We start from the raw sequence: 21,810 nt of genomic DNA on the forward strand, positions 1-21,810 counted from the left end.
GAGACTTAATCAATTGGTGGCACTTGTCGCAGTGAAAGAAGTGGTTTTCGGCAAGGCCACTTCCCTTGCCAGATGGAGCGAGACCGGTCACATGTGGTACCACGTTCCAACCCGTTGTGTGCAGGTGATGACGACGCTGGTGAAGGAGGGCGGCTCCCTGTACCAGTTGAGCCGCAAGCAGCTGCTGGTGCTGCTCACGTACATCGAGCACGATGTGTACGACCACTCCCGGCAGAGCGTCGCCTTTGCCCTGCTCAAGGTCAGCTTGGAGGGGACCTCCCAGCCAAGGGCTGAGCGTTTGTCTAAAACAGCAGAGTGGCTGGTGCCAGGCACTGTATTGCTTGCTGCACCCGACACCATAACCCTTTGGCTCCTCTTTGTATCCCCGTCTTTTGCTGTGGGCTCCGATGGGATTGTTACCTATTGAATTTTGTTCTGCTGCGCATAAAATTTTAATGATGAGAGATGAGAAAAAAAGATAAAAAGATGCCAGTTATTATCAGGACTTGATAAGCTGTCTTTTTGGTGCTAGGCCTTGCTGCTTTCGGACAGCTCTTGTTTACCTCCAAATCATGAAATAGTGTACTCTGCAGATGCCCTGACGCGGTGTTTTACTATACAGTAGGGCACCGTGTTGGGTCATTCACAATACTGAAGCATTTCACGGCGGGACACGTCTCTTAAAAAACTTCTTTTAATTTTCAAGTAAACTCTGCCAAAGTTGTCAGTCTTCCTGCCTTTTTTCCGCAGATTTAAAATGTGCCACTATTTTTTGTCAGTCGATTAGTTCCAATGATAATTGTAGATAATTAGTCATTTTTGGAGGAACAAGAGGAACAATACAGTATTAGTCATAAAACTGTAATCTTTATATTTTCCGTTACTTTGAGCCCTGGTGAATGCAATAGGAGAAGGGGTTTCTTGGTGCACCTCTTGGAACTAATTTTGCAGCCCATTAAACTGGCAAGGAACCATTTTGAATGCCAATTTCAAATACCAAAGTTTAATGAGCTGTAAAATTGCTTCCAAGCGATGCATCAAAGAATCACTTCCTATGTGCATTCACCAGTGCCCATAGTAATGGAAAATATAAAGATTACAGTTTTATGACCAATGCGGTCTTGTCTATTGTTCTTCCAAAAAGGGCTAATTATCTTCAAAACTAGTTGACTTACTCAAAAAATAATGGCATATTTGAAATCAGTGGAAAAAAAGCAGGAAGTCTGACGAGTTTCACAGAGTTTACTTGAAAATTAAAAGAAGTTGTTTTAAGAGCAGTGTCCGCCCATGAGCACTTTAGTCCTTTCGGCCCTGGCGTCGTCATTTGACGACACAACACATAATATCCTCTAGCGCCTTAACAACAAAACCAAAACTGCTAGTTTTCAGGCTGAGGGTTGTTCAAGGATGCCTCTTGCGATAGACACCAGCATTGTTGAGATTTCGCGAGGCTGGACGATATGAAAAAGACAAAGCTTCAGTGGACATAGGATATGACGACCGCGCGGGTAAGGAAACGGAAATTCCGGTTCGTCAAAATGTCTATAAATCTGTGAATACTTGGATTACCAGCTTTATATTTTTTCTGTAAGATCAGGGTATCATAAGCTTTCCGAAAAAATGAAAAAAAAACTTTTTTACAAAAAAGAAAATTTTTAATTGCCTAATGACCGAATTAATTAAAGTGCCTGTAAATTAATAAATACTTGCACTATTAGCGTAATTTTTCATTTCTGTGCTTCTGATGTCCAAAGCTGCACGAAAAAATGCATAAAAACCATTAGCGCTTGAAATAAAAAATCCAGGGCTGAAAGGGTTAGGAAAAACTTGAACACAGCTTTGTTTTACTGCGATTGCTCACTCCAGGAGATATTTTAATGGAGCCATGCTGCACACCAAGTGGCTGTAAAGTGCTTCTTGATGCAGCAGTCCTTTGTAGCGCTCATCTTTGGAAGGCAGGCAGTATGTTGCCTCAGGTGTCGTTCTTGCACTTTTTTTTGTTCACGATATTTTTACTTACTCAGCAGTGCAAAGACTTGGCTTGCGAGTGTGAGTGCTCTCCGATTGTACACCGTCTTGAGATGACTTGATGCTGCTTTGTGGGTGGTGCAGGCCATTCTCCACCAGAGAATCGATGCGGAAGAGGTCCACGAGCTCATGGATAAAGTGGCCACCATGAGCATCGCTGATGAACAGGCTCACATCCGGAGCCAGTGCCGAGAGGTAAGAGCAACGTGTGGGGTGGATGCCCACCTCTTAGGGTGTGTGTCCAGATTCCCCAAGTAGGCAGCTATTGTGAAATGCTTCCAAGGCAGGAGGGCATTGCGTGTCTGATTGCCTGAACAAAGCTGGAACAGCTGGTGAGTTCCAATTGTCCTTTCCAGGCCTACCTACAGTACGTGTTGGACTACCCGATGAGGCGGCGCATGAAGAAGGCGGTCGGCTTCTTCACAGCGCAGCTGGAGTACAGCACCGTGGAGGGGCGCCTCTCAGCCCTCGAGATGCTGCACTCCTACTCGGTCAAGTTCCCCCCTGTGAGTGGGAGCGGGGTACTGCAGGGTCTCATTTTGTCCCCAATGCTCTTCTCTAGCAACATTTGACAGCTGAAGGCCCTGGCTGGCCGACGTCAGACCGCTTAGCGTTGCATTGAGCCATACTGTCAAGTTTTTTGAAGTGATGGGTGGTGTCCTACAGGGTTTTGTTGTGTTCTTGCAGGAAAGCTCGTTAACTAGATTGACTGTCCTTTTCTTTTGCATTTGTGGAATGATTCTTCAAAAGCATTCCTGAAAGCCCCTCGCTTTGTTTGCCTTTTTCCTCGTAGGACGTGCTGGCCCACTACTCGGGCGTCCTGTTTGTCTCCATTTCTGCCCGACTAGTCAATGACCCCACGCCCAGCGTGCGCCGGGTTGCGGCGGCCGGCATCCGAAGCCTGCTGGAAAAGGTAGGGCTTCTGCTATGTGTGCCCCTTTTAAACAACCCCAAAGTATCATTTTCAGGCTTTGCAGGCCAAAAGGGAACTCGTTTAGGCTGTTTTGTGGATTCTGATGAATGGGACATACATTTTGATGAATGGGCAGGGCATGTAGATTCTGATGAGCGTAATGTTTTGGGCAAGCCAAAAACCTAGACTTTTAGGCAAAGATCCCAGTAATTCATGTGGTTCATGGTCGCACCTCCTGTATCTTGCTGTATCTGCTGTATTACACCCTCGATCTGCTTGACAGGGTGATATACTGTGTATGTGTGCGTGTGTGTGTGGGTGGGGGGGAGAAATTGATTGATTGATTGACTGACTGACTATCTGACTGTCTGGCAGTTGGTGCTCCAGCATTCTGATCACATTTAAATGCCAACTGCCCTGGAAATTTCAACCTCTTGAAAACGTTATTTTCGTGTAGTCTGCCTAAAAAAGCTGTAAGATACAAAATATGACACCCAGTGAAGCTTGTCCAGTTCTCCTGGCTGGCCACAGGAAAAAGCTCCCGGACAGCCGCAATGTCACTTCCGCTTCATGGCTGTTTGTGCGATCCGCCGGCAGGTGCAACATTGCCTGCGACGGAGCTATTTTAGACGTATCTAACTGGTTAACAACGCATTTTACGGGGCTACCAGTCATTTCCTAGTTGGTTTGGTGGTACGTACTGTACGTTCAAAGTAAATTTGGATGAGGTGGAATTTAAGTGCAGTTGGCCTTTAATACTCTTGGCTGGCCTGTATCTTTGCGGGATATTCGTTATTGTGTTTCCTTCAAATTTTATTGCAACAGGGCTGCGGGGCTGCCTGATACAGTTGGCGTTTCTGAGTTGCGTTATATTTGGTGGGTTCCCAACCTGTGACCACAAAAACCTTGGACATGTTATTCTCACTGAAGCTATTCCGGGAAGGCTTGTTTCAAGCACACATCGCTGGGGATTCGTTTCAGCTGGATGAAGATTCCCGGAGCTCCCTCTTCTCGGTGGTTCTGACGTGGTGCAAGGAAAAAATAGTAAGTTTTTTGGGACATTTTTTTTTTTTTTCACCCGTTTTTCGGAGGCAAATTTAAACTGGTCTTTCTGTGCAGCTTTGTCAAACCGTTTTGCAACAGATGCTTAACCAGTCTTGCTGAGCAGTTGCTCTCCAAGCGATAAGGTCAACACCTGTGTGCTGGTTCTCCAGGAAGGACGCATCAGAGCGCTAATTTGTGACCTTGATTTGGACAGATAGTTCATAAGACTGTGCAGTACACTTGTTTACTTTGAGCTTTGAGGGGCCATGAAGACAGAATGCAAGCTTGGTTGTAATTAAAAACTGCCTTGTCTTGATAACAGTGACACCAGTTATGTTGCGAACTTGGGCCCTAATCTAGATATTAAGGAAAAGAGATTAAAACCAGTTGTGTCTTCCCAGTCACTTTCTGGCGATGTCTCTATGGCATCATGGGGTCTTATCTGTGTGATTGATTGATTGCCGCCGACTTAAAGCACCGCCAAGAGGCGTGACTGGGTGTGTAGTCCCACATGATTGCACCGCTTGAGAGCCTAACGTGCAGTTAACACTGATAACTATATTTTTAGTGTTCTCTCTATTACATCCCTGCTGATGTCTAGCACAAAATTGTTACGTTTTAATATTTCTCGTGTTTTCCCACTAAAACAAAAGTTTTTTGTGGCTGGAGTCAATCAAGCTGGATGAGTTACCGAAGGCTAGTTCTTTCATTTTAATCGAGGTTGTAAAGGTTCGTGGCCCCTTTAAAATCTTTGTGGCATGTGTGGTGGATGGCTCACATTGGTGTGGCATTCCAGCTCGAGGTCCGTGCTGCGGTCACCGACCCCTGACCTCTGTTCCGCCTTTACGTGCGCAGTTTGCCACGCGTCGGCTGGCCTCGCAGCTGCTGGGCCTGTTTGCCGAGGTGGAGAAGGAGGCCTTTGCCCGGCACCTGCCTGCCCTGCTGCCCACCCTGGTGGAGCAGATGCACCCCGACAGGTTTGATGAGGTGGGCAAGGTGGGAGGGGGGGGAGGAGGGGAGGCAGCCATCTTTAAGGCAGGCAGCTATCCACTCTTTTTAACTGTTGTTGGGCAGTGTGGTGTGTTTTACACTGCCCTGCTTATGCCCAGTAGTGCTTAAGGCCAGCACAGCAGGCTTCATTCTACTACATGAAGCTGGCCCCTTAAAAGGCCAACTGCACTCAAAATTTCAAGCTCTTGAAAATGTTAATTTTGTATAGTCTGCCTACAAATACTGCAAGATACAAAATATGGAAGCTGAAATATGTGTACCTGCAGCGCAAACGACCATTAAAAATTGGCAATTTTGAAACCGAAATTGAGGAGAGCACGGCCATTACGGCCAGTCTGAAGTGACGCTCCAGCATGCCCAGCCAGTGAGCGAGCGGCTGCACACAGCCGCCCGGCCGGAGCAAACTTGCGTGCAACGCTCCACCCTCACCGCAGTCCTAGGAGAAGCGCCTAGCGGAGCTTGACCGATTTTCCTGGCTGGCCGTAGGAAAAAGCGTTGAGCCGGTCGCAGTGTCGCTTCCGCTTCATGGCTGTTACGCGATCTGCCGGTAGGTGCAGCGCTCCCTGTGACGGAGCTGTTTCAAACATTTATAACTCGTGAACAACGCATTTCATGGGGCTACCAGTCTCGGTTTGGTGATACATATTGCGCGTTCAAAAAAAATTTAGCCAATGTGAAATTTGAGCATTTGCGGTGATGAGGAGGGCGTTCATCCACTGCGTACACCTCGGCTAGTGATTGTTACGATTCCAAGGCATGCTGGCAGGCTTATCTGACGCATCTTACAGTCGGCAACTTGGCAGAAGTGTACTATGCTGGTTACCCAGATATCAAGAATGCCCAGCCAACGATAATGTCAGATGCCAAGCATGTTGTTTCACAGAACCGAAACCACAGCTGGTTTGAATTCTAATCTTGGACATCGTTTAGTCACGGTGCATCTCCTCCCGAAGTCACAGCGTTTAGTTGGCATGGCCGTGGCAGACTGCGCATGGCAGTTTTTCTTCTTTCGGGCTATATGAAATAAATACCGCCTTATCACCCAAATAAACGATGAAAACCGTACTTATTTGAGCCAGTGCAAGCAAAAATGGGAGCTTGACAAATTCACTTCAGTGTCCCTTTAAGTCAACAACCCCAGGCCTTTTGGTGAACAGTGAGAGAAAATATATGAAATGTGCACTGCTTACGTTCTTTTCTTCCATTTTCTTTTTTTTTTCTTCTCTCACCCTCCTCCTCCTTTTTTCCCAGTTAGTTGTGAAGCTGCATGGCACATGCATTGCACTCACCTGTTCACTGTTCAGTGCAATTGTTCCTGAAATGCCCTGCAGTGCACTTGTTTAGTCTACGACCTGTTACGTACTTGGACAGCATAGTTTAGAAGATTAATGAGGAGGCACAATTGAGACGAGAGCAATAAGTGCTCCTTGTGTTTCTCCTTGCTTCGTCACTCCTGTGAAAGAACTGGACCTGCTCGCTGCCGTTACCAACAGTACCATTGAAATCGGTATCCCCCTTCCTGCGTCGCGTGCAGTTTGCAGTGGAGGACATTGAGCGCACCAAGGACCACATTGCCTACCTTTACCTGGTCTCCCTGTCCAAGGCGGCCATCGCGTGCAAGCTGGCACGGGCTCCCGCGACACAGGAGGATTTTGGAACTCTGTGCGGTGAGGGACTTTTTTTCCGGCCACTTTAACCCTTTGATGCCCAAAACTAATTTTTTGGTTAAGGTTGTGAAAACACTTTTAGAATCAATGAGGACTTCCGACATGACAATTACGAAGTCAGAAAAACATTTGGTTCATTAGGACGGACACAATGATCCACTGGGCGCTGGTAAACGCTGGGCACTGGCTGCCCATATATCACTTGAACAAGAAAGCTACCTTGATCTGCATGATTTATGGTTCAAGTGAAAACAATAACGTAAAGTTTGTATTGCTATCATTTGTAAAAACTACGAAATTGCAAAATTTCACTTACCTGTCATGGGCCCATTGAGCCCCCGGGATCGGTGCGAGTTGACACACCGAAACAAGACTTCTTTTCTAGCACACAGAAGTACTTGCTGCCCTCTCCTTTGCAATATTTGAAGGTCCGGGAACCTTTCTCTGTGAACAGATAGTGTTAAAGGTAAAAAGTAGGGGTGTGCGAATATCAATTTTTTAATTTCGAAGCGAATTCGAATAATAAAAAAAAGTTCGAATCGAATCGAATATTTTTCGAATATTTTTCGAATACGAATACTTATGGTTGTTTGTAAAATTAATGTTTTCACCATCTAGAGACACAAAAACTGCAACTTTATTGCACAACAAATCGCACAAAGTAAAATTAAGAATTACACAATACCATTGCACTCAACAGATTAAGGTCTGCACTCACTTAAATGTTAACATGGAGAAAGGTTAACTGCTCGACATGTTAGGGGAGCAGTGACAACCTCCTGCTCGTCACCACTTTACCAGATATCGAAAACAGCCGCTCACTTGAGACGCTAGTAGCTGGCATGCCCGAGCCCGTGCACATTGCCGCGCGCTGATACAGTAAAATCTTGATTATACTAATCTCGCGGGACTGCAAAAAATATTCGTATCATCCGAAATTCGTATGAACCAACACAGACCAAAAAATTTAGCGCTGAAAAAAGTTTTCGTTTATTTCTTTTCCTACTTTTGCGTGAAGAAATTCGTGATTTTTCTGCTTTTTTTAACCCCCGTGTCGCAAAGCAGTCCTTTCTGGAGCACGTAAAGCTTCGCGCTCGTCTCCTCACCACGGTGTGCCCAAGCTCGCTACACGCCGCAACAGCCAAGCGTGAACCGCATGGTGCGGTTTTGCACGCGATTCGCTCGCCTCGGCTCTGCGAGCGCTGTATTTTCACGCCCACATCGACGATTTCGCGCCCGCGGTAGCGCCTACCTCGGTCAGAAAATGACGCAGTACGCGCGCGGCAGAATGGAGGAGCCTGACTACTTGCGATGAGATCGAGACAGCCGGCTTGGCTCCGCCAGAGACGGTTAGGCTTAGCACCCCGGGAAATATTTTATGGGCGCTTTCACTAGCGGCGCGGATGATGTTTTATAGTATTGTTACGGTGATGCTCAGGCGTCGAGGGGTGAGCTGAGGGTTTATTTAAAAAAAACCTGGGTGAGGACCGTTGCTGAGCGTCGAGTCCGAGCCCTGGATACGCGAAAAGCACCTCGTTCTTCTCTTCGTCGTGCCGGCATTTTCGCTGGCGGGATTGGCCTGTGCCATAGTCAATGCCATCTACTGTGCACAACATTCAACAAGTTATGTAGCGTTACATTTCCCCCCTCCGCAGACGAAACCCGCCGGGTGAGTCACTCAGCAGCACGAGGGTGATAAGTCTTTAGCCGGGCGACGTGCACAAGTTGGGTCTTGCTGGACCGGCGACCATGTGTTGTGAGGCGCGAAATGACGTAGGTCACGTCGCTTACACGGTCGAGAATAACGAATGGACCAGTGTAACGCGACAAAAACTTGCTACACAGTCCACGTTTCCTAAAGGGAGTCCATAACCACACCAAATCACCTTTACAGAATGATACACTGCAGTGGCGAACGTCGTATCTCTGTTTAGACCGGGTCTGTGATGCAAGGGTGCGCAGGCGAGCTAATTGGCGGGACTCTTCGGCCAGGCACAGAGTCTTGGCAACTGAGTCCTCGTCGTGCAACGAGAATGGCAGGATGGTGTCCAGAGGAGTGCGAGGATTGCGTGCGTAGACGAGGTAGAAGGGACTGTAGCCGGTTGTTTCGTGCTTGGCCGTGTTGTACGCGTAAGTTATGAAAGGCAATATTTCATCCCAGTTTCTGTGGTCTGAGGCCACGTACATTGAAATCATGTTGAGAAGTGTTCGATTTGTGCGTTCAACAAGTCCGTTGGTCTGCGGATGATACGGTGTAGCATGGCGAAACTGTGAGGTGCAAAGGCGAAGTAGCTCCTCTACAACATCCGCAATAAATTGGCGGCCACGATCACTTATAAGCACGCGCGGAGCGCCATGCCTCAGAATCATAAAATTTAGCAGGAACATAGAAACCGAGGCTGCTGAAGCTGTTCGTACAGCCGCAGTTTCTGCGTAACGCGTCAGGTGGTCCACGCAGACGATAACCCAGCGGTTTCCAGCTGGCGTCCGTGGAAGTGGGCCAACGAAATCAATCCCGACTTTCTCAAATGGAGCAGTGGGTGGATTCACAGGATGGAGGAGGCCGGGCGGTGTGGTTGCAGGACGCTTGTAGCGCTGACACTCCACACAACTGGCGACGTATTTTTCAGTCGTGCGCCGCATGTTGGGCCAGTAAAAGCGTTCTTGTACACGGTTTAATGTGCGAGCGAAGCCAAGGTGCCCAGACGTCATGTCATCATGCATAGCACGAAGCACGCAAGGGCGCAGCCGCTCGGGTACAACGAGAAGGAACCGCGCTCCAGTCGCATTGTAGTTTGCTTTGTAGAGCAGACCATCCCGAATAGAAAAGCGGTTGGGAGGGGTGGAGTCGCGAGCAGTGGCGAAGAAGGACGCTAGCTTGGGGTCACCTTCCTGTTCTCGCCGGAAGGTTTCTATGTCAGGGAATGTCTCAACGACTGCTGCAAGATAGTTGTCGAAATTGTCAGCTTCGCAGGCGGTAGATGAAACTGGGAGCCGGGAAAGGCAGTCAGCGTCGGTGTGTCGGCGGCCGCTTTTGTAGGAAACAACGAAATCATATTCTTGGAGTCTGAGGGCCCAGCGGGCGAGCCGCCCAGATGGATCACGTAGTCCAACGAGCCAACATAAGGAGTGGTGGTCCGTAACAATTGTAAAAGGCCGTCCATAGATGTAAGGGCGAAACTTATGCACAGCGAAGATGACAGCCAAACATTCTTGCTCAGTCACTGTATAATTTTTCTCAGGTTTGCTGAGCGTGCGGCTGGCGTAGGCAATCACATGCTCAGTGCCGCGAAGTCTCTGCACAAGGACTGCTCCGATTCCGATGCCGCTGGCGTCCGTATGCACTTCTGTAGGAGCAGCCGGATCGAAATGGCGTAGTATTGGCCCCGACGTCAGAAGAAATTTCAGTTGAGAAAAGGAGGCTTCGCACTCAGATGTCCAGTAGAAAGGAGCATTTTTGCGTAACAGAGAAGACAGAGGAGAAGCGAGCTCTGCAAAGTTTGGTACAAACCGACGAAAGTAGGAGCATAGCCCCAGGAAACTTCGTAGGTCACGCACAGACTTTGGCTGCTTAAACTGACTCACGGCTTCAATCTTTTGTGGATCAGGTCTAACGCCATCTTTGTCGACTAGATGCCCCAACACTAAGGTCTGGCGCTCGCCGAAGCGGCATTTTTTTGAATTTAGCACAAGGCCGGCTTTTTCTAGGCAGTTCAGGACCATGTCAAGGCGGGTGTTGTGCTCTTCAAAAGTGCGTCCAAAAATTACTACGTCGTCGAGGTAGCACAGACAAATCTCCCACTTTAAACCACGCAAAATTGTGTCCATGAACCTTTCAAATGTAGCTGGGGCATTACAAAGGCCAAACGGCATGACGTTAAATTCAAATAGCCCGTCAGGAGTCACAAAAGCCGTCTTCTCTTTGTCGGCCGGATCCATCGGAATTTGCCAGTAACCAGATCTTAAGTCAACTGACGAAAAGTAGGAGGCGGAGTGCAGACAGTCAATAACATCATCTATGCGAGGAAGAGGGTACACGTCCTTCTTTGTAATTGCGTTCAGGCGTCTGTAGTCAATACAGAATCGCCAGGAACCATCCTTCTTCTTCACCAGGATTACCGGCGCTGCCCAAGGGCTAGCTGATTCCTGTACCACTCCCTTCTGTAGCATCTCGTTGACCTGGTCTGCAATGACCTTCCTCTCGCCAGGAGAAACCCGATACGGTTTTTGCCGGAGCGGGCGGGCGGTTCCGGTGTCTATGCTGTGGCGCGTGCGAGAAGGCGGGATTTCGGTCTTGTTGCCGGGGTTGGTGGAAAAGTCAAATACTGTCGCATGCCTTGAAAGGACATGGGCTAACGCCTCCCTCTCGGCAGAAGAAAGACCTTTGTTGATCATCTTCAAAAGCTGTTCGTCACGCGTAGCGCAGTCACCCTCGAAATCGCAAGTTTCGTCACTCACTGTTGCCAGGGGTACTCTGGTATCCTTTTCAAATAGTGCAAGCTTCATCCCTAGTGGTAGAACGGTACTAGCGGCTGAGAAGTTAACTGCGCATATGGAACTGCGCCCACCGTGTACGGAAATCAAACAGTGCGGCAACAAAACATCCTTCTTGACGCAGTTCGGCAGAATGGGCTCAACAATTGCACAAAAGGAAGGCTCCACAGCACCGCATACCATGACAGGTATAAAGGACGCCGATCGGGGAGGTAGAACCATGTCTTGCGAAACAACCAAAGCGTGTTCGCTCGAACGTGAAGGTTCTTCGGCAAGTGCAGAGTAAAGAACACTGCTTACACAGAGTTCGCCAGTCGCACAATCTAACTTAGCACCACATTCTTGCAAGAAGTCAATACCGAGAATAACTTCGTGTGTAGACTTCTGAAGTACCGCAAATTCTGCTTTGAAGCTTTTGCCCCCTAATGACACATCCACAGTACAAGTACCAAGCGGCCACAACGGTTCACCACCAACGCCTCGAAATGTGGCACTGCGATCCCAGCTGAACATTACTTTAGTCCCAAGGCTGTCTTTAAATGCCTTACTCATCACAGAAACTGTTGCCCCAGTGTCAACCAAAGCCATCGTGGGCACACCATCAATTAAAACTTCAATCTTATTTTTGACCATGTAAACGGGCAGAGGTATATTTCGTAAAGGCTGTCCGGCGACCTCACCTCCATCGGCCGCGCCGGCTAGTTTCCCGGCGGTGGCGACATTGGACGGCGCCGAGGTGATGGAGACTGGCGCTGGCGTAGAGGCGGTGGAGTTAAACTTCTGTCCGAAGCGGGGGAGCCATTGCGTGGACCGGTCGGCTGGTCGTTACGTGTTGACGACAGTGGTGGATACCATCGAGTGCCCGGGTTGAGGTTATTGGGCCGAGGAAACGTGTACGTGGGATCGTCGTTGGGTCCTTGGCGCCGACGGCGACAAAACCGCGAAATGTGGCCGACTAGTCCACATCGATAGCAGGTGGGTGGTTCGCGACGAGGATACTGCTGACCAGGCGAGAATTGCCTTCTTGGAAAACTCGAGCGATGGTGCTCTTCCGGGTAGTAGACGTGCTGTGTACGATGGGAATCACGATGAAAATCTTCCCGTGGCTGGTAGTGGGGCGCCATAGTGTACACGCCCCTTCGCTGGTAGTCGTCCACGTCGGCAACGTTGACCGACGGCCGTGAGGAGCCAAAATGTGTTGTTGAATGGCAACAAGTAGGTGACGCATCGCGGAGGCAGCTTCCGTCGCGAGAGGGTGTCCAGCAACGAGTTACGTCTCCATGCCGCAGGAGCTCCTCGCGAACGATTTGTCGGATAGTCGCAGAGAGGTCGGCGGATGAGCTGACGTCCACGCTGGCCACCGTTGTGACGTTGGCCAGTCGGCCAAACTTGGGCGTAATTCGACGCGCCTTCATAGCTTCAAACGTACGGCAGTGGCGAATCACATCGGTGACCGTATTCAAGTTGTCCTTGCCGATAAGGAAATTATATACGTCTTCCGCGATCCCCTTGAGGACATGCCCAACTCTGTCATCTTCTGGCATGCTGGCGTCAACGATCCGGCACAGCTTGAGGATTTCCTCAATGTAAGTTGTACATGTTTCCCCGGGCACTTGCGCTCTCTGGAGAAGCGTCTGCTCGGCCCTCCTCTTCTTCGCTATCGAGTCACCAAATCCCTTCCTAATTTCTTCAACAAACCGTTCCCATGTGGTCAACGCTGCCTCGTGGTTTTCAAACCACGTCAGTGCTGTCTCGTCCAAGTAGATTTCGACGTTCGCGCGTCGGGCCACAGCGTCCCAGCGGTTATATTTACTCACTCTTTCATAATGTGCGAGCCATTCATCCACGTCTTCTCCGGCCTTCCCTGTAAATGACCGGGGTTCCCGATGGGGCTGCCAGCTGCCCGTCGGTGGTGTCTGGGAACTGCCTGCAGGCGGAGCCATCGTTTCTTGGATGGGCGGGAGGCCAGCAACGCGACGGCTTCGGCGCAGATCCAGGGACTCTGTTGTCCGCGGCGTCGTACCCAGCACCTCTCACCAAAAACTGTTACGGTGATGCTCAGGCGTCGAGGGGTGAGCTGAGGGTTTATTTAAAAAAAACCTGGGTGAGGACCGTTGCTGAGCGTCGAGTCCGAGCCCTGGATACGCGAAAAGCACCTCGTTCTTCTCTTCGTCGTGCCGGCATTTTCGCTGGCGGGATTGGCCTGTGCCATAGTCAATGCCATCTACTGTGCACAACATTCAACAAGTTATGTAGCGTTACAGTATCGTTATCGCATGAATTATCAGCTCCTTTACCGCACAAGCAACTTCGTGTCTCCCTTGAGCCGCATTTTAAAGAGCGGTTAGAAGCGGTCGCTCGAGCGCCTGCGCCAAATCGCGGCTGGAGCCGACGCCATGTTGACGTCGCCGGCCGCGCCGCGCGCAGCGTGGGGGTGGTTTCGCGACGGTGTCAGCGCGTTGGGCGTGCGCAGAGCGTTTTCGTGAGCAGAAAACAACAGCCCGGACCGTTTCTGGAGAAAGAGTGACAAACAGGGGAGCGAGAGCCGTCACTTGCTCGTTCAGCAGTCGGGTGCCTCGCCGGCTCGTTCGTACCTTCCGCCGGGCCGCGCAGGTCCGTTCGTAACAGCCGAAATTTTCCCCATTGCAAACGATGCAATTTCGCCGGGACTTTTCGGAAATTCGTATCATCCCGAAATTCGCACCCCCAGAATCGTATCAACGAGAGTCCACTGTAAATAACACCGATACAGACACGCTCTGATTTTTTTTTTAGTATTGGGTGGTTCGAATATTTCGAACAATAAAAGTGTCGTTCGAATCGAATCGAATACCAAAAAATTCGAATCGAATATTCGAAGTTTCGAATATTCGCACACCCCTAGTAAAAAGACACAAAATGTGAGAGTAAAAAAAAAATTTTTGAGGAGTTGCTCCTGAGCAACATGAGCATCAAAGGGTTAAAGATACAAGGGAGCCGTATGGTGTAGCACAGTCCAAACTGAAACATTTTGAATTGTTGCTCGCGTTGAACAGCCTGAAGATTCCTTCAAAACATCTTTCTTCAATTGCGCATTTCATATATTAAATTATCAGAAGTGTTGCTAGCTGGGCAAGTTGGAATGACATTTTTTTGCTAGTACCAGTGCAAACGAAACGAAGACAGAGTGAAGGAACACAGGAAACAGAGTAGCCGTCCTTGTGTTCCTCACTCTGTCTTCGTTCTGCTTGCACTGGTTCCTCAAAAGATTGAATTATCAGTTGTACCAATTGTTTTGTGATCCCGTTTGAGCTCAGTTTATCTGAGTTCCAGTGTGTTTGAGTAACTTTATGCTTCACCGCTGAGTAAGATGCGTAAAGTGCACCTTTGCATAGGGAGAGGAAAACAGCTCGTAACGGTATGGGTTCCGTAAAAAACGGACCTGACCGCAGTGAAAGGGGTACCGTAAAAATGTAGCTCTACGACAGAAGGCAAGCGTGGCAGGGGGCGGCAGAAAGTTAGGTGGGCAGACGAGATCAAGAAGTTTACGGAAATAAAGTGGTGGCACAGGACGGGAATACAGTAGAATCTCGATGATACGAATCTCGCGGGACAGCGAAAAATATTCGTATCATCCGAAATTCGTATGAACCAACACAGACAAAAAAATTGAGCGCTGAAAAAAGTTTTCGTTTATTTGTTTTTTTACTTTCGCGTGAACAAATCCATGATTTCTTCTGCTTTTTTTAAACCCCCACGTCACAAAGCAGTCTTTTCTGGAGCGCGTAACGCTTCGCCTAGCTTCACGCTTGTCTCCTCACTCCCGGTGTCCAAGCTCGCCACACGCCGCAACAGTCAAGCGTGAACCGCATGGTGCGTTTTTGCACGCGATTCCGACGCCTCGGCTTCGCGCGCGCTGTATTTTCACGACCACATTGACGATTTCGCGCCCGCGGTATCTCCTACCTCGGTCAGAAAAAGACGCTGACGACTTGGGAAACGCTCGGGACAGCCCGCTGGCTCCGCCCGAGATGTTTAGGCTTAGCACTCCGGCAGATATTTTATGGGCGCTTTCACTAGCGGCGCGGATGGTGTTTTATAGTAACGTTTTCGCCAATGATATCAGCTAGTTTACTGCACAAGAAACTTCGTGTCTGCCTTGAGCGGCATTTTTAAGAGCGGCTAGAAGCAGTCGCTCAAGCGGCCGTGCCACTTCGCGGCCGAAGCCGCCGCCATGTTGCCGCCGCCGGCCACGGCGCGCGCAGCGTGCGAGGTTTCGCGGCGCGCATGGGGCGTGCGGGGCGCGTTTTCGCGAGCAGAAAACAACAGCCCGGCCGTTTCTGGAGAAAAAAGAGTGACAAATGGGGAGAGAGAGCCGTCACTTGCTTGTTCGGCAGTCGGGCGCCTCGCCGGCTCGTTCGTATCATCCGCGGGGCCGCGCAGGTCCGTTCGTAACAGCCGAAAATTTTCCCATTGCAAACAATGCAATTTTTCCGGGACTTTTCAGAAATTCGTATCATCCCGAAATTCGTATCACCCAGAATCGTATCATCGAGATTCGACTGTAGTTGGAAATCTATGGGAGAAGCCTTTGCCCTGCAGTGGGTGCAGCCAGGCTGCTGCTCATGATGATGATGACTCGATACGTGTAACTGATGGTGACTCATGGTGTCGGTAACCCAGGTTATGCAGCGGAGTATCTGCTGCACGCGCATGCCTGGGTGAGGTTGGCTGCCTCGCAGTTTTATGGGGCCGTGTTCACGGCCTACACGCCGGAGGAGCTGGCTGCGGCCTGTGCACCAGATGCAAATCCAGCCTCCCAGGAATACCTGCTGACCGACACACCGACCAAGGTGAATGTCCTTTCGAGTCAAGGGTACTTGGAACTCCGTTGAGCCACCCTCTTGTGCTGACTCTTGACTTGAGTGTTGTTCATTTAAAGGTGGGAACCAGCAAAACCGGTTTTGCCTTCCAGGCCCAAATTTCAAATGGTTGTAACTTCTGCTACAGACCAGATAGAATGATAATGTTAGTCTTATTGCACTCCTTGATTTGTACACAGTTCACTGGCGCCTTCTTCAGCTGAAATCCCTCCAGCAGTTCTTTTACAAAGGCTGTCAGAAAATCAAACATAAAAATACAAATAAACTTAAATATAGTCATTTTACACAAAAACAAATTCTACATCTACAATCAGAATAAAAAACTGCTTATGTCCCCCAGTTTTCATCATCATAACTGTAAAAATAAACTTTTTGATCAAAGACCCATGTGCCCCTTAGTAGTGTTGGCTTGAGAAAGCTGTAGAAAAAATGCACATGCAGTAAGAAAGACACTGGTCATTCCTTGCTGTGGATGCCAGTAATTTGTTCAATGTTCGTAGTCTTTTTGGAGCTTCTGCCTTATCTCCTGGCCACTGCTAAGTCTCAGTCTCTCGGTCCCCCAGATGCGGAGCCTGACGGAAAAGTTCTGCTCCCAGCTGCAGCCGAGTGAAGTCCTGCCCGAAACGATGGAGCAGGTGAGCATGCGCAGCCCATCACTGGGCCTGGTTGTACCGAGGGGTGTCCGAGCTGTTCTGGATTTGGATTCGGCCAAGCCGATGCTGTAGCCTCCTCTTTTGTTTGGGTGGCATTCCTGAGAAGACTCTTTTAGTTCATTCCAACCCTCTAAGGCCTTCTGTCAGCACTGATAAAATAGGTAATGCAGTTTACCTTGATTCCATCTGCCTTGTGCACCTAGATAATCTATGTGTACCTTTATTTGACCATTAAAAAAGAAAGTTATGCACAGATTAGTTCTGATTACAAGGGAAAAAGTTGTTTCGGTCATGTGGAAGCTCAGTTTCATGTTGTGCGTTGTTCGTTTCCAAAGGGCTGGTCTTTTTTTGGTGGACGTGTGTGCAGCTGTTATGATGGCGCTTTGCGCTGTGGAAATGGAGGGACCATTTATTGGCACGTGCGTCTTTTAATTAATTACTCATTTATTTGTAGGGGATTAGGAACGAGGTAACAGACAGCATGACACCCTTAATTTCAGCATAGTAAGGAGCTAATAAGCAAAAAAAAAAAGGAGAAAGAAATGCAGAAAGCACACAGGCACTCGCTGTTGAATGCAGAAGAGTGCTGAGATAACGGCGAGAAACAATGATTCACTGGTACAAGTCTCAGCACTCGACAGCATAGCATAGTCTCACGCAGTGCAATGATAATGAAGCAAGCAGTAGAATTGGCAGCAGTACATACTTGCATTGGTTACAGCACTATACTTGAGCCATCCTGCGAGTGTGCGGGCACAATCGCGTACAGTTCTCAGGTGTGATGCTGTAATATCTGTGGTACCATCTTGTGGCAGATGACGGTATCTTTTGCCGTTTCAGTTGTATTAGTCTTTACTGGCGTGCGCAAACCATTCGGACGATGTGGTGTCGGTTTCTGCAGGCCATACGAAACCTGGTGTTCCTGACCAAGGTGGCAGTGCGAGCGTCACGTGCAGGCGTTGATGCTTTGCACTCGGTCAGCTGGATCCTGAAGAAGGTGTCGCGAGAGGCGCACGCCGAAGTGGTGTCAAATCCACGATGCATCGTCAAGGTATTGCTGTGCCAAAAACTCTTTTTCCTGGGCTCAACTTGGCGAGATCCCACAGACCTCCTCTTGTAAACTAGCTGAAGCCGTGCTGAGTGGTTCTTTCGTTTGCAGCTGTCGTTTAGTATTCCTGCCTTTAACTAAAAGAAAACAAAACATTCAGCATGATAGTGCTTTGTACTACCGACTACCGGTAATAGGACATTTGGGCCACTGTGTAATGCCCTTGTCACACGGCAAATCTAATGTTATTCAAAATGACATTAGCTGTTCATGACATTTGGTTTGGCCGTGCGCGTCTACACCAGAGTTACTCAGCATATACAGTTGCGAAAGTCCGCTTCAGAATCCGGGCGGTGCTAGCCTCCCTGCTCCGTGGAAGCTGAGGGGCAAGTCGACGCGCGCGGCACGTAAGACAAAAACTGAACTTCGCTAAACTATTATTTTTCAATATTTTTTGTAAAATAAAGATTGCTTTTTAAATTAAAATACATTAATTGGGTGAAATTTACTTGTGTTTTTGCAGCTTTTCTTTTTATGACTTACGGCAGCTGCCGCAAGCACTTGAGAACCACTTCAACGTTCTGCCGACAGACGAAAGGCTAGTTTGAACTTGCCTCGTGCTTGTCCCGGCGCAGGGGTGCAACCAAAGGCCGGCTTTTGATACATGGGGCCTATGGGGAGTTTCGCAAATGGTATATATCCAGTAACTTTTGTCTACACGGCGAAACAAATGTCGTTTGATACTGATAGTGGTGACGATTAGTGAGCTCGCAAAACCACAAAATGATATTTCAAGTGAATCTAGAATGTTTTCGTACATAATATATTTTTTTAAAACATAAAAAAGAATTATTGTTTTAAAAGAAAAATCAGAAAATTATCGGTTTAGGTGACATCAGGAGACATCACAAGCCGAGACAAGTCTGCAAAAAATCTGTTATAGGGTAGCGTGCGCATTGGGGACGAGATTTTCTTTTTTTGTTAATACTTGTTTGTCTCTCTTTATTTGAAAAACAACATGAAGGATAAAATATAAGTTTACTAACAGTTTTTCGAAACAGTATTCTTCGATGTATTACTGAACTTTCTTCTCTAATGACGCGCCACTGCTGTCGAGGCTGGTCATTTGGCTGCTGATTGAGCTCCCGAACCTCAGTTAGCCGCTGAATGTCATTCGCCTCAAATGTCAATCGGTATTCTTGTGTAGCGCCGAATTACAGTCGAACCCCGCTACAACGAACGCCGCTTCAACGAAATTTCCGCTTCAACGAAATATTTCCAATTCCCCGTCAGCTAGCCATAGAAGTCAATGCAACAAAGTCCTCGCCACAACGAACCATTTGTCAGGCTTGCTTTCGCTTCAACGAAATTTTCGATGATTTGGGCTGGGTTTGAACAATTATTTGACAATAAAATAAGCATAGCGCCAGCTATCTGTAACTTTTTATACATTCAGGACGCTTAGTTTCACCGAAAATGCGCGTTGCGACCACACCGCCACCCAAAACAAAACAAAAAATAACTCGTAGGCGCACGCCATTGCTTGATGGTGATAACGATGTGGCTAGCCGTCTTTACACGAGGCGCAGGCCCGCTTCGCCAAGGCGGAGCCCCAGAGCTACAGCCAATCCGTATCCAGTTGAAATTGCATGAATGTGCTCCGCTGCTGGCGCGGTGCCGTCATGTATGCGTTGTGAGCAGCTGTCCTTGCCGTTTTCCTTCTACCATTCTTCATAGCCAAGAGCGAAAATCATGTTTGCGCGTTTGGTCTTGAAGCCTAGTCATCCTATCTTAGTCGCGAGCGTGCGGTCCTGTTAAATGCAAGCGCGCGCGTCTTGCCTGCCAAGGTCAGTAGCTGCCGTGCCCTGTCAGAGGATAAGATAACGGCACTGCTCCTGCCACAAGCGAGAGGGGGGCTTCCCACTGCCTAGCAGTTATCTGCAAGTAATCAGCTCGGTGGGCACGCCTTGTTGTGCAGCGCTACGTTTTGCGCCTGCATATCTTCACCCCCCTCCGTAACGCGTTCTTTGGGTGGTGAAAAAACAGATAACCATTGGTATGTTTGTTATCCGAATAAACATGAGTTATTGCGCGTCACTCCTTTTTCTAAACATTGTATTATGCTGCCAATGTTGCGGAAACACACGGGGCTATTTTTCTGGCCTTTCCGTGGTGTGTTGGGGCAGATTTCGCCTCAACGAATTTTCGCTTCAACGAAATTTTTCGCACGTCCCGTCAATTTCGTTGTAGCGGGATTCGACTGTAATGATATTTGGAGCGAATGATATTCGCTCTAAATGTCATTTTAGATCTGCCGTGTGACAGGGGTATAAGCCTATCAACTGCTTGACAGTCTGATACGCAAGTTGCAAAAAACTTGGCTGTCTGGCTCTTGCTGAAGAAGTGACGTTTGTTGGTGTCAGATTGTCCTTGAAATTGGCGGAAATGGTTGTGGAAATGCCTACCCACCTTGAAGGCCTACTTCGAGCATCCTTAGTTCGTGCCCAATGTCTGTTGTTCACTTTCGCTTGAAAAGAGCATGCACCAAGTCTTCGTTCCGTCTGCCCTTTCCCAATGCAGCGTTCGCACGTGTTCAAGTTTGTGGCGGCCGTCTCCCTGGACCTGACAAAGGCTGAGCTGCACTCCCACCTCGAGCTGATCCTGAAGCCCGTCTGCCGAGAGCTGGAGGACCAGTCGCCTAGTCAGAGTGCGTGCCGCTTCGTTTCTGTTACCTCCACCCCATAGTTTTTTGCCCGTGAAATTTGTATTGCGAGAGCACCCCTGGACTGTCCGCAAATTGCCCAGGACTGGCAGATTGAGGAGACCTATACAGTGGAATCTCGATGATACGATTCTGGGTGGTACGAATTTCGTGATGATACGAATTTCTTACAAGCCCCAGCGAAATTGCATTGTTTGCGATGGGGAAAATTTCGGCTCTTACGAACGGAACTGCGCAACCCGGCGGATGATACGAACAAGCCGGCGAGGCGCCCGACTGCCGAGTGAGCAAGCGATGGCGACGTGGGCTCTCTCTAACCTCTTTGTCGCTCTTTCTCCAGGAACGGCCAGGCTGTTGTTTTCTGCGCGCAAAAACACGCCACGCTGACGCCGCCGCGAAACTGGCAACATGGCGGCGGCTTTGGTCGCGAAGTGGTGCGGGGCGCTTGAGCAACTGCTTCTAACCGCTCTCTAAAATGCCGCTCAAAGCACTCATGAATTTTTTTGAGCGGTAAATGAGCTAATAATGTGAGCGGAAATGGTGCTATAAAGCATCATCCGCGCCAACGTCGCCGACGCGGGCGTGAAAAATGTTGCGCGTGCGCAACGCCAACGCGCACGAATCGCGTGCAAAAACGCTCCTGTAGTGAGCTTGGGCCCCGCGAGTGAGCAGATGAAAGTCTAGAAAGGACAGCTCGACGTCATGGAGGTTAATAAAAGTGCTCAATTTTTTTTGCCTGCGTTGGTTCATACGAATTTCGGATGATACGAATATTTTTCGCGGTCCCGCGAGATTCATATCATCGAGATTTTACTGTAGTACGAAGAGAGTGCATTCGTCTGAGGGTGTGTTCAATTGTCCTAGAGTCTCGAGCCTTGTACCAATTGCTCTGAAAGGTCCAGAGTAGGCGACTCGGAAAGGCGGCCTCAGAAGCTTAAAATTATGGAGACTACTTTTCTGCACATTCGGGAAAAGTGGATGCCTATGAGATGTTGCACTTTGTACCTTTGCTGGTGCCAACTTTCTTGTGAGTTAAAAACTGAAGTGCAGCTTGTATGTTATCTTCTGTCAATCTTTCACAACCTAGGTAGTGTATGTTGTAGTGTGTGTTAAAGCGACCAAAAAAAAAAAGGAGAAGAAGAAAACAGTGAAGCACTATCTGCCACTAGATGTACTCCGCAATATGGAATCACAAAAAGGTTTGGTGCTGCAGGCATAAGAGTGGCGGCTGCAAAGCTGTTTCATCTTGAATTGTGCTGGGTAGGGTATTCTACACCAAGCCCCATTATTTGTACTTTTGAGCAAAGCGACTTTCACCTGCCGCAAAAGTGTAGGCAACCTGGCAGAGGATGCCTACAGCTTTTCAGT

The 21,810-nt window shown here is 48.7% G+C and overlaps 2 protein-coding genes across 2 annotated transcripts in view; one reads left to right on the plus strand and one right to left on the minus strand.

The window, feature by feature from the left end:
* Positions 1-21,810, plus strand: part of LOC144143574 (small subunit processome component 20 homolog) — a 97,408-nt gene that overhangs the window by 75,017 nt on the left and 581 nt on the right. The window contains exons 49-59 of the mRNA XM_077675373.1: positions 125-259; positions 2,113-2,223; positions 2,385-2,534; positions 2,822-2,941; positions 3,923-3,985; positions 4,841-4,972; positions 6,531-6,663; positions 15,820-15,989; positions 16,583-16,654; positions 17,574-17,723; positions 20,301-20,427. Coding sequence (XP_077531499.1) covers positions 125-259; positions 2,113-2,223; positions 2,385-2,534; positions 2,822-2,941; positions 3,923-3,985; positions 4,841-4,972; positions 6,531-6,663; positions 15,820-15,989; positions 16,583-16,654; positions 17,574-17,723; positions 20,301-20,427 — 1,363 coding nt within the window. The remainder of the gene's footprint in view (positions 1-124; positions 260-2,112; positions 2,224-2,384; positions 2,535-2,821; positions 2,942-3,922; positions 3,986-4,840; positions 4,973-6,530; positions 6,664-15,819; positions 15,990-16,582; positions 16,655-17,573; positions 17,724-20,300; positions 20,428-21,810) is intronic.
* LOC144141670 (uncharacterized) lies at positions 11,856-13,323 on the minus strand. Its single transcript, XM_077673201.1, has one exon. The coding sequence runs from the start codon at positions 13,098-13,100 to the stop codon at positions 11,856-11,858; it is 1,245 nt and encodes a 414-aa protein (XP_077529327.1). The 5' UTR covers positions 13,101-13,323.

Source organism: Haemaphysalis longicornis, unplaced genomic scaffold (assembly GCF_048455015.1).
Source record: "Haemaphysalis longicornis isolate Haplotype H1 unplaced genomic scaffold, Haemaphysalis longicornis Haplotype H1 scaffold_6, whole genome shotgun sequence".
In the NCBI taxonomy this organism is placed as follows: Eukaryota; Metazoa; Arthropoda; class Arachnida; order Ixodida; family Ixodidae; genus Haemaphysalis; species Haemaphysalis longicornis.

Bases quoted from the DNA above. Each gene is read 5' to 3' on its own strand.
- LOC144141670 (XM_077673201.1), bottom strand. From the start codon at position 13,100: ATGGCTCCGCCTGCAGGCAGTTCCCAGACACCACCGACGGGCAGCTGG.